We start from the raw sequence: 13,300 nt of genomic DNA on the forward strand, positions 1-13,300 counted from the left end.
AAGGCCTAATGCCACGTAATAATAGGAAAAAAAAACAAAAAACACTACAATAACAATAGGGCTTCGCGCTGTTTCAGCGCTCGGGCCCTAATAATTATGAAACCAACAAGGTAACACATAAGGAATAAAGTAAGTCAGTCAAAAACATTCAGGGCCCTATCTTACAACCAGTGCAGTACTACAACACACGTCTTTGCTGGTGATGAATGCATCACATTTACTCTACAAATACGATGTGGCTCAATGTTTCCTTAAAAACTTTTGAACACCTTCACTTTTGTACATAGTGATGTCCACGTTCAATCCCGGTATCGAAATGCATGTCATAACCAAATGTGAACAGGATCAAATCTTCAAATAACGATGAGTGGTGGTTGCTGTTACCTCATATGTGGCCAGTCGGTCCAGGTAAGATAGTAGCTTCAGTCGGCTCCGGCACAGTTCCTGCTGTTCCAGTGTCAGCCTACACACACACACACACACACACACACACACACACACACACACACACACAAAATCAACAGCATGATTGCACAGCCACTTCAATATATAATCACAATTAACCTGCATCAACATGAGGGAAAACAGTAAGACCCTTAACCGAAACCTAACCACCAGCGCTCAAATTAGAAGGCGCAGCTCTGGCCACAGTCAAATCCTGCTTCCAGACAATATACACCATCTGGACACACTGTGCTGACAGACACTGTGGCATTAAAATAACTGTAAATTGAGTAGACCCACTACACCCAATGGAACCTATATAACCATACTTGGGACAAGCAACTGTAACCATTACAATAGCACACAAAGCCCTCCTAATCATTGTGTAAGGACAACAAATCAACTTCCTATGACCACAAGGACCCAATCGCTTTTATGTATGGGATTCTGGTTGCCAATGAGGTGACTGAACACTAAGCCAAAGAGCTCTGTGAGTTCTACCACCAAATTCGATTTCTCACAGTATGCCCAAGCAAACTAACTGCAGGGTAGTAAATTACTACTAGTCATCATGGTTTGCCCCCTTAATTCACACAACCCTAATACACACAGTAAAATACAACATATTTTGCCATACACCCTTAACTTCATGCCAGGGCGCACCACATGTTTCTCTCATAACTCCATCCTAACTGCAAATCCACCAGGAAACAACCAGACCCAGCTGAGTGTTGGCCAAAGGCCCCTAAAACCTGGCCTGGATAAACCGCAAAGTGACCACAGGAGGGCTGACCTCTATACCACCATCTTAATCCCTAATCCCTCATTACAGAATGTGCTATCAGGCCTTATCAGAGTTCCTCTACACAGGCTAACAGAGATTAATGTTGGTTCAACACACTCTCTGGCACATCAAAGAGCGACAGCTTAGAGCTCACACTGTTGTTAATTATGACTTTGCTCTGCCTCTTCAGAGCAAAGTAATGGGAATGGAGAGGGAGGAAACAAAAGGGTGGCGAGGGAGAGAGCGGAGAGAGGAGTGGAAGAAAGGCAAGATGGGGACAATGGGATTTTGTAAATTTCCCTCTTGGTTTTTGGCTCTTGATAGTCCAATCGAACTCATAGATCAACAAAATGTTTGTCAAAGAAGAAAAACAAACAAACAAAAAATACACTACAAAAACGCAAAATCTTAACAAGATTATTTGTCTTATTTCAAGTCAAAAATGTCTTATTTCTAGTCAAAATAAGACATGATCACCTCAGAAGTAAATAGTTTTTAGACAATTTTCACTTGTTTCAAGTGAAAATTCACTTGAAACAAGTGAAAAATTGCTTGTTTCATTGGCAAAATTTGCCAGTGGAAAAAGTGAAAATTCACTTGAAATAAGTGAAAATTAGCTAGAAACAAGAAACAAATTTTGCCAATGAAACAAGGAAATTTTCACTTGTTTCAAGCTAATTTTCAGTTGAAACAAGAGACAATCGTCTAAAAACAAGTTACTTCTGAGGTGATCATGTCTTATTTTAAGTGTAATAAGACATTTTTGACTTGAAATAAGACAAATAATCTTGGTAAGATTTTGAGTTTTTGCAGTGTAATTGGACTGGTAGCGTCTAATTATCAAATTAAGTAAGTTCTGATAAAACTGCAAGAAGTTATAAGTAAAGACAGTTGATTTTAAATGTTTATTTAAAACTATTACAACACTGTGTTAAGCAATTATATCTAAATTATAACTGTTCAGCAACTGAAAGGCAATCCCCTCATTCTTGTATGTATATCTACAAAGCTATGCTACACATTAAAATCAACAAGTGGCCATTTAACATCAATTATTAATGAAAGATCTCCAATCCAAGTGCAATTCATAGACACCAAAATCCATGATGTGCAGTCGCATTGTCTGCAAGTGGTCATCAACAACGTAGAGGACGTTGCATGCACAATGCAGGAGTGATTCAGATCAATTAGCTCAATCGGTTTTTATTTACATAATTTAGTTCATGCCATTCAAATGAATGCAATGTAAAAATAATAAAAGCTAAAAAAACTCAACATATTCGGCTGTCTTTGGAAAGAAGTTAGGATCTGAGTGTTCTGACAGGAATACACTCCTGATCAAAATTTTAAGACCGGTTGAAAAATTGCAAGAATTTACATTTTGCACTGTTGGATCTTAAGAAGGTTCTAAGTAGAGCTTCAAAATGCAAAAAGAAGAAATGGGAGTGAGACAAAAAAAAAAAAAATTGAGTAAGCAATTTATTGCAAACAACCATTAAACTGAAATAGGCTGTTCATCAGCTGATCAAAAGTTTAAGACCACAGCCTTTAAAAGCCCAAATCTTGGCAAAAATGTGGATTCAGTGTCATTTTCTGCCAGGTACAGGTAATCACAAAAGCTTTCTTGTTAATCACCTCAAAAATTCGTTTCGGCATGCTTGATGCTAGTGTTTCCAGGAGGCTAGTGGGAATGTTGCTCCAAGTGTTGAAGATGGCTTCTCGGAGGGCATCCACTGTCTGGAACTGGTGTCCATTTTTGTAAACTTCCCTTGCCATCCAACCCTAAATGTTCTCAATTGGATTTAGATCAGGGGAACACGCAGGATGGTTCGAAAGTGTGATGTTATTTCTCTGGAAGAAGTCCTTTGTCAGGCGGGCATTGTGAACTGCAGCGTTGTCCTGTTGAAAAACCCAGTCATTACCACACAGATGATGGCCTTCAGTCATGAGGGATGCCCCCTGCAACATCTCCACATAGCCAGCTGCCGTTTGACGCCTCTGCACAACCTGAAGCTCCATTGTTCCATTGAAGGAAAAAGCCCCCCAGATCATAATGCCGCCCCCTCCACTGTGCCGTGTAGAAAACATCTCAGGTGGGATCTCCTTGTCATGCCAGTAATGTTGGAAGCCATCAGGACCGTCAAGGTTACATTTTTTTTCTCATCAGAGAATAAAACTGTCTTCCACCTTTCAATGTCCCATGTTTGGTGCTCTTGTGCAAACTCCAAATGGGCAATTTTGTGTCGTTGAAGGAGACGAGGCCTTTGAAGACGTTTTTCGTTCTTAAAACACTTCTCCCGCAGATGCCATCTGATGGTTATGGGACTGCAGTTGGCACCAGTGACAAGCTTAATTTGGGCCGAGGATCGTCCCATGTCTTGACGGACAGCCAATTGGATCCTCCGGCTCAGGTCCCGTGAAATTTTTTTGGGTCTACCACTTGACTTTTTTGTTCCATAACCCTCATGATCTTTGAAGAAGTTTAAAATGACTGTCTTACTGCGTCCAACCTCAGCAGCAATAGCATGCTGCGAGAGGCCTTTCTTATGCAGCTCAACAAACCAACCGCGTTCAAGAAGAGAACGCTTTTTTGCCTTTGCCATCAGGAGGTAATGACAGTGTAGATACCTGACAGAAAATAACACTGAATCCACATTTTTGCCAAGATTTGGGCTTTTAAAGGCTGTGGTCTTAAACTTTTGATCAGCTGATGAACAGCCTATTTCAGTTTAATGGTTGTTTGGAATAAATTGCTTACTCAATTTTTTTTTTTTTTTTTTTTGAAGCTCTACTACTAAGCTCTAACCTTCTTAAGATCCAACAGTGCAAAATGTAAATTCTTGCAATTTCTCAACTGGTCTTAAATTTTTGATCAGGAGTGTATAGCTTGGAGTTGGAAAATATGCATGAAAATGACAATAAGGTCAAAATACTCACTTGCCTAATAATTGGAGACTCTCTGCCTTATTTCAACATATTTAGTGGTTTTCAAAAAAAAAAAAAACTGAAACAAGTGAAACTGTAATTGAAGCAAGTGTGATTTTGAAATTATTTCACCTCTTATTTATTTTACTTTACTTTACAAAGCAGTGTCCTGCACTGTTACCATACCCAATACATTGTAACAGGCTTTATAGGACACTGTATTTATAACATTCAGCCCTATTATATAAATACAATTCATTTAAAAACAAACTTAAAAGCAGCATGAGTAGGATTTGTGGACTGTGGTTTGTAAACACAACATTCAAAGTTGGCCACTCCTGCTTGGCTAAGCTAACTGCAGGCATCAAGTTTTCACCTCCTAAGATGCCGACAGAATGATATGTTAAAGCGACAGAATGAAAATATTCTGTCACCAACTGGCCCACCAGCAGCTAACTAACCAATAGAAAACAGGCCAATAGTGTGTCACTCCTCATCCTCATCTTCTCCTTCAGTTCTCGCCAGCAGGTGAAAGCCAACCCCAGATTCACTCTCCTTGTGGAACAAGCTTTGTCTGCTTGACGTTTTATATCACCATATTTCCTTTTATCCACGGTCCATGTCCGAGATTGTCATAGTTTCCTATTGGACATCATGCAATTGATCAGGCACTGATCACAGACACTATTATCGGCTGGAAGCAACACATCCACTCCCTAAAAGCTGACACCCAGAAGTGTCCAGAGCTCAGCCAAACGAGAAAATCCTGGGCAGAGGGCAGGATCTCCAGAGATCCAACACACACCTCTAGTGGCTCATAAGTGACAGATAGATAGATAGATAGATAGATAGATAGATAGATAGATAGATAGATAGATTTTATTGTCATTGCACAATCATATACGTATAATAATGCAACGAAATTAGGGCTCAGTCCTTTCGGTGCAGGGGAGAATAGAAAGCATCGTGCATTCTGCTAGTTGAATAGCCAAGTCCAGTAATAGATGGCTGCAGCCATGTCTCTGATATCAGAAAAAATGCAACAGTCACGGAAAACACTTGTTGGATATGCAAGCACAGTTCGTCATCCCGTGTTCACCATGGACCTGGCGCTGGAAAATGCTGGGAGGCGGCGGCCAAAAGGGCTGTCCTTTCAGCTGTGTCAACGCACCGGCCCTGCAGCCTCGGCGTCCTCCGGAATGTCCCGGCAGCGACGAAAGTCCGGTGAAATTGGCATCCCGCAGCGCAATCCCAAGCTCAAAAGGTCCTGATAACTGTTGTTTCCTTTGCTTGTTTACGTTTCCTCCTGGACTTGTCACTGGGAAGAACTATCCACGGAGACCCCGGTGTTCTAACGGCGTCCTCCGGAATGTCCTGGTAGTGATGAAAGTCCGGCAAAAATGGTACCTCGCAGCACAATCCCAAGCTCAAAAGGTGCTGACAACTGTACGCGTACATTGCCCAACATAAGGTGGTGTTTTAAGCTAAAAACACAACCTTTCACACATACAAAAACATATAATACGGCACCGAGAGTGGAGAGCTGTAGCCGCTGCGTCTATGCGCGCCACCAGTTAAGAGGGATTATGCACTGTATCTATGAGTCTATAAATTGTTAGGAAAATCCTACTTATTCTGCCTTTACTGTGTCATGCAACATTATTTTTATATAGCATGACATTATAACTTGCATTTTGAATATACCAACCATTGTAGAGCTCTGTCATCAGTTATTGGACTGACATCTGTAATAGGGTCGTTTCATCTGTAAAGATGACGATATAGATTAAACAAATGTCCTGATTCTGTTCACATCTGCTTCTCTGCCTCATTTCCTTTCCTTCCTTTCTTTCCTCACTTCCCTCAAGTTATATCTTGGTCAGAGCAATGTGGTAGTGATGGAGGAGGGGAAATGAGCAGTAGGAAAGACAAACTGGTCGACTTTGGACTTGTTTTTTGTTGGTTCTCTGAATTGTCCTGACAGTATATGGCGACTCGAGGGAAAAGCATGATTCAGAAGGGACTAGAGAGAACAAAACACAATAAAAAATTAGATTGAGATTGAGGACTGCAGGGTTTCAGATGTAGAATGCAAGCCCTTAAGTGTTGCCTTGGACTGTAACCTACATACATCCCCATATATGCTGCCTAACGCAAAGAGACTTGGCCCTGATTGCCCTGAGGTGTGTTTGCTTGTGTGTGCGTATCCTGTGCTTCAAAGCTGTCACAGCGTAGCTTATTATAATCAGAATCTATCGCTCCACCAAATCCACAGAACACACCTCACCCCCCAATATGACTTTACTGAAGGAAGATTGAACTGCACAAACACGCTGAATGTAAACACGCACACACAAACGCACAGAGTGGTAAAAGTGATTATCACTCTGTATGATGGATATAATTAAACAGAAACTATGCAGAGACTGTCACACAAACACACAGAAATAATAATACAAACAGTCACCAACACACACACGTATGTACACAGACCACCGCTGGAGCAAATGAGAAAATGTCTCATTTGCACAGCTGGTGCAAATGAGAAAATGTCCCTGCCCTAAATCAGAGGGCAATCAGAGGGCAGGGGCAGTAGAGAGAGAGAGCAAGGTGATTAGTGATCATTAAAGGGTTTTTCATTGGTCATTCCCTGGGCCGTCAACAACAAAGGTATAAATTACCTCCAGCAGATTAGCCACTAATCTCCACCAACATTCACTCATTCTTGTCCATGTCTTTATGATCCCCACTCCTGTCTCAGATCCAGTCAAACAACAGGGATTAAAGCAAAAAAAATATTTTTGACTGAATTTTTTTTTTCAGGCCAGTTCATATTCCCTCGCAATGTGCTGCACCATGTCTGTCATGGCAATGGGGAAGCGTCGGGCTGCGTTTTTCACCCCAGTTGAATTGGAAATCTTAATGCATTCATACAGCGAGTTTGAACATGTTTTTTTAAAAAAAACTGCAACACCGCTGCAGCAGCAAAGGAGAGGGAGACGGCATGGGAGAACATTGCTGCTCGGGTCAATGCGTAAGTTTAAATGTAGTCCGTTCCAATCACAATAATATTACAGGGGAAAACTGCTTGAATGGTAGCCTATTAATTTATTTCATTTAGGTGCAATTCTGTGGGGGAGAAGCGCACTTGGCAGCAGCTTAAGATGAAATATAAAAACATCGTTCAAACAGGTAAGACCTCGGCATAAACATCTATGCACAGTCTTCTAACCATCCCCGACAAATATTTAATTCTCCGCGCAGTAACACTGCACCTTCATCCACGGGATCGTTGTTGAAAAAAATGTCGCCACCTAACTACTAATGGACTTCTAATAAAGGCCTACTGACTGTTTTTTAATTATCATTTTTTTTAAATAACATGGCAGAACTGATACGCCACACCAAAACTCGCCTGCTGACTGAATGAATGAGGAAGTTAAATACCGTGTGGCTGAAAGAGGGCGGAGACAGAGAGAAACTCGAGGTTTCATGAGAAAAACCTGGTCCCGACCAGGTTAGTTTCATGGAGTCGGTTACTGCGGTAACTGACCAAGAGCTTAAGTTACCTCCCTCTGTGAAACAGGCTAGAGTTACCCCTCTTTCTCTGCTTTGAGTTACCTCCCTTGAGTTAACTCAGAGTTTCCCTCATTTCAGGATTAAGAGACACCAGGCTACGTTTAAACATAGTCAGGTATTTTGAGAAACGAATATTTCCCTCCCTCTGTTTTCCAAAATAACATCGTGCACACAGCATAGTTTTCAAAAAAGTTTTCATTTACATCAACCCGCATAAATATGCCGTCAAGCGCCATCACAACTACGTCAACGCTATGGGCAGCAGTGTAGGAAGAAGGAAAAAGCCACACAAGCCAATCAGATGGTTCATAATGTGACACTGGCTGCCTACAACTCTGTTTTTCTCAGTTTACATGCAAACGTGAAGCGGGAGTTTTCCTAAATCTCCACTCTGGCCGGAGTTTTTAGCAAGAATCGTTTTCAGTTTGCGTGTAAAAGAAGGGTACAAACGAAAGGAAATGTCTCTGTTTTTAAAAATACCCTTGTATGTGTAAACAGGCCCTCAGAGTTTTCATTAAACCTGCTTTGTGAAATTGACCCCAGATCCTTCCCTGCGGGGCAGGGGTGAACCCGCCCTCCTCTGTTTCTGATTGGCTAATACCAAGGCTCTGGCTGGCTTTATTGGTTTACAACAGCGTCAGTTTAATGCCTAACATGATTTCATTGGATAGTCAAAACCGTACCACAACAAACTGCACATGCAACTTTTTTTTTTTTGTCTTTCTTTTTTTCCCCTCTTTTTCTAACTGACGGAAATCTGTCTAGATACGGAGAACTTTAATCCCTGTGTCAAACAATCACTGTTGCATTTGGCAGCCGGCTGTCCTCTTACCTCCTCACTCATGCTTACACTAACACTGTCACCTCTCCATCTTTCTAAAACTTGCAAATCTCAGTGAAGATGCTTTCCCCATCAGCACAGTTGATACTGTGAATAATTCCATTATTTAAGCATTCAAAGTCTTGTTTACAGCTCTCCAAACAGGAGACGACTTGCACTTTCTTGCCCCTATGTACCAGGGACGTGTGGTCAGGGGAGGCAGGTGAGGCAGAGCCTCACCTGTCATCATGACAAGTAAAAAAAATAATAATAACATAAAATGAATATTAATATTTGTCCACTGATCTTTATGTATGACTAATTTCGAACATATTTATAGTCAAAATTGCTGAATTTGCATATTTCCTGTTCAAATACAGGGGTGAAACACGAGGTGCGGCAGCAACGAGCCTCACCTCACCTCTGAATGCGCAATCCATCACAAATTGGGTTGATACATGCAATTGGCACATGCCTGTTGCCGTATCTCTGCATGCCAATATAATGTTTGCAGATACAGTATGTTTATATACCCTGATTTTCCACAGTCTGGCTAATGTCTTTAACCATTAAAGTTTAATGTTTGTAAGTGACATATTTAGTTTTGCTGATGGGACATAAAATCGCAGTGAAAAGGCACAGGATGAGGCAGATAGTACTCTGCCCCAGTGAAAGGGGTGTATGTGAGCCAACGGGTGCTTGTTGCTGCTGTCCTTCTACACAGAGGCGCCAAGCGAGTCAAGTGCACTGCTGCGAGCCGGGTTTTTTTGCTCCGTCGGACTGCCAAAATGGAAGAGGATTATATATCTAAGCTTAAAAATTTCTCAAAACTGGACTTTCAGTCAAAAGTGGAAGTGATTAACAACGTAAGACCAACGCCAGAGCTAAAAGGTTTGCTTCAAACTACGGGACAGAAGATAACTCGCTCTTTTCAAACAGAGTGGTACACCCGAAAAGACTGGCTGTGTGGCTGTCCTTCGAAAAACCGCTTTTACTGCTTTCCCTGCCTTTTGTTCTCAACTTGTGACAATGTCTGGACTAACACGGGATATTGTGACATGAAAATTTACCACGAAGCCTCGGCAAACATGAGAGATCGACCACTCACAATCAAAGCCAGATTGCTTTAAAAACTTTTGGAAGCTCAAGGATCGATTTGGCTTTGAACGAACAGCGGAGACTCAATATTAGCATCCACAATGCTAAGGTAAAGGAAAACCGAGAGATTTTGAAAGACCTCATTAATGCAACCTGCTTCCTAGCTAAACAGGAGTTGGCATTTCGTGGTAACGATGAGAGGGCAAGCTCTTCTAATCGTGGCAACTATGTAGAACTATTACATGCTTTTGCTGAGAAAGATGAAAGGTTAGCTAGACATTTGGAGACATCCACTGTTTTCTGGCTTGTCAAATAGAATACAGAACGATCTAATTGAAGCAGTCGGTGATGTGATTAGAAATTATATTAAAAGGGAGATTAATGCTGCCCCATTTGTTGTTGTAGAGGTAGACGAGACAATGGATGTCACAAACAAAGCACAGATCTCTGTTATTTTGCGCTATGTAGCTAAAAGTGAAGTGGACTGTGAAGTGAAGGAGGCGTTTTTGGGATTTGATGATGTGAGTGATGATAGACGAGCCCCTGCTGTAGCTATGTATGTCTTGGGAGTGTTGGAGAAATACAGTGTTGAAAAGCTAGTAGCTCAAACATATGACGGAGCTGCTGTGATGGCATTAGAGCTTAATGGGGTGCAGGCCAAAATTAAAGAAAAGGTGCCCGAGGCCATGTTTACACACCATGTTTTTTAGCACGTCCAGGAAGCGCATCCACTTACTGGATGATGTTGTGAAACGGTGCTTACCAAGAGCAGCGCCCACAAGATGGAGTTCAAATTCTTGGCTGCTGCAGACAACAAGCATGTACCAATCTGATCTGCGTGCTGTATTCTGTATCATGATTGAAAATCCTGACAGTTGGGATAATGACACTCAGATGGCCGCTGGATATGATCGATGGCTGTCAAAAGCATCAACATGCTCTTTAATTATGGCATATGTGGGCATTTTCAGTGAAACCAATGCACTTTTTAAGAGTGCTGCAAAACAAAGTCATGGACATTGGATATTGTTTTGCGTGAATCCACGACACCATCAGAGATGTTGAACGCATGAGACAGGAGTTTAACGCACTGTATGAGCGATTTGAGCAGAAATGCAGCACACTTGGCCTAAACGATAGCATAAGAAATCAGTCAGTCAAAGATGAGAGAAAACGAATGTTCTATAACATTCTGGACAACATCAGTGTTCAATTGAAAGCTAGGTTTGATCATTTTGGTGAGCTAGCTTTCCTCGGTTTGGTCGACGGTACAAAATTTAATGAGATGTCACAACATTTTGATGACACCAAACTGCAGAGCCTGTAAAAATATGCAAAGTTTTTTGACTTTGTTAGACTAAAGGCTGATCTCATCGGACTGTACAGCTCACAAACGGTGAGGAATGAATGCAAATCTCCTGGACAGCTTCTCAGCTTTTTGGCCCAGAAGGATCTGCTACAGACTGTTCCTGAGGCGACAAAGTTACTCCAACTGGTGCTCACTGTACCAGCTACAACAGCGTCTGTGGAAAGGTCATTCTCTGCGTTGAAAAGACTGAAATAGGACTGATTCAGGACGACTTTCCTCCCTGGCGATCATCTCGATTGAGGTGGAGAGACTTTTAAAACTAAAGGAAAATAAGGAAGACTTTTACAACAAAGTAACAGAGATTTTTGTAGCGAGGGATAGGTGCATGGACTACAAATAAAGGTAAGACCACAAACAGTTTTCATTTCAATCTTATAAAAAAAAATGAGATTAGACTAAGAAAAATACAATAGAATATTTAAAAACTAAATTTTGGCCTTAAATAAAATACTCTTTGTTTTTCTTTTCATGCTTTTCGTTGAGCAATCTATATTAAATTGATTGAAGTATCAGAATTACAAGCTTTTAAAAACAACTGAATATTTCACTAAAGGTCAAAATTGAAATCTGTGTTTTTGTACACCTCTCTATACTCTCATTTGTGTTGTATGAATTGTATGAATTGTAGAATTGCGACGGCCAACACACGGAGGGTGCGGAGCAAATGCCCTCTATCCGCTTTCTCTCGCTGCTGTAATTGTAATGTTTTTTCTTATCTTTACGTACCTTTAATATGTACCTTATGTGTGCATGTGTGTGCGTGTGTGTGTGTGTGTGTGTGTGAAGAATGCTGATGAGATATGAAATAACCAGTAGCCAATTGAATAAGCTACCCTTTTGGGTTTATATATTTGTAAATCTGACTCTAAAGCAGTCGGTGCCTCACCAACCATGAACCTCACCGCACGTCACTGCTATGTACACAACTGCTTCACAACATGCCGATGAGGCGACTTGCATGGTCAGGTTCCATCACCCCATCATACAACTACTGAGAGTTGAAGACTCTCTGGTAGCACCCCAGCTTGTCTTAAAGTTGAGTGAAAAAAACGGTATAAACAACTTCAACAACGAGAACAAAAAAAAACACAATATTGTACAGGCGGAAACATACAATAATCACAATAGTCACTTTTCACTTTTCCTCCTCCACAGGCGAGAGTACAGGGTCAGCCACAGAATAACTTGTTCAAAAGACACTTGAGCAGGATCGATGATCGCCAAAAATGGAGCTTCCACATGGGTCTTAAGGCCGATTTATGGTTCTGCGGACACTGGACGCCATGTGCACGGAGTTGCTCCGCAGATGGTGTGTGCCTCTCATGCTCCTGCGTCCTGTCGGTCTAGTACGATAAGCAATTCCTTGATATAATATTATATTGTTACCTACACTCACAAGCATTTTCAAAAACCTTTTTTATGGCATTGTAAATAAACAGTCATGCTTTTACAAAACTTCCTTTATTTTATTTTCTCAAACAAATAGTGCAAAACAAGGTGCAAAAGAATTGAAATGCGCAAATAAATACTAACAGAGGGTGCAAAGTATTAAGGTAAAAACTACTAGAATGTGATACTACAGCAGGAAGGGAATCGGAGGGGCGAAATGTCGGAAATGATCTAGTTCGGCAGACCAATCATAGCTCTTGTGTCTGTGCAGGGTCTGCGCCCAGTCCAATGCGTAGTTACAATTTTGGGAGGCGCGCGGCAAGCCTCTGCGGTGGTCGCAGAGGACCCACAAGGGACGCATTTGCTACGCAAACCCTCCATAAGCTACACGTACACAGAACCATAAATCAGCCTTTACAGTTGAAGGATGTTTTCACTTGCCATTAGAATGTTCTGGTAATTTCTTTAAAAACTAAATCCCCATCCCATAGATAAGCAAATGCTATAGAAAGCAGCTCTATCTGTTGTGACTCTGTCCGCCTCCTCATCTGTTGTCTGGCTACTGATGGGAAGTGTACCTTCTGAAGTCGACCTTGGCCAGCAGCTCTCGTCTCTTGCTGTTCTCCTGACTGCCTCTTCCTCTCCAGCTCCTCCTGGTCTGACAAGAAATCCTCATAGGGAAGGTCGTCAAGGTCGATGTCACCTGGCATGATAAACCTGGGGGAAGGCAGAGAAAAGAGGAAAAAAAATAGAAAACAGAAAAAATAGAAAAAATTGAGAGTAGACACTAACTATTGATGTGTCCAAATCATTCTGCTGAAACTAAACAGCTGACCACTTTGTATATGTTTACTCACACCAAAAGAAATGGAGTACACACATCCAAACAGAT

The 13,300-nt window shown here is 41.4% G+C and overlaps 1 protein-coding gene across 1 annotated transcript in view; it reads right to left on the bottom strand.

Moving 5' to 3' along the window:
* Positions 1–13,300, bottom strand: part of nbas (NBAS subunit of NRZ tethering complex) — a 409,584-nt gene that overhangs the window by 315,450 nt on the left and 80,834 nt on the right. The window contains 3 exon segments of the mRNA XM_030047740.1: positions 385–463; positions 12,987–13,039; positions 13,041–13,125. Coding sequence (XP_029903600.1) covers positions 385–463; positions 12,987–13,039; positions 13,041–13,125 — 217 coding nt within the window.

Source organism: Myripristis murdjan, chromosome 24, assembly GCF_902150065.1.
Source record: "Myripristis murdjan chromosome 24, fMyrMur1.1, whole genome shotgun sequence".
NCBI lineage: Eukaryota > Metazoa > Chordata > Actinopteri > Holocentriformes > Holocentridae > Myripristis > Myripristis murdjan.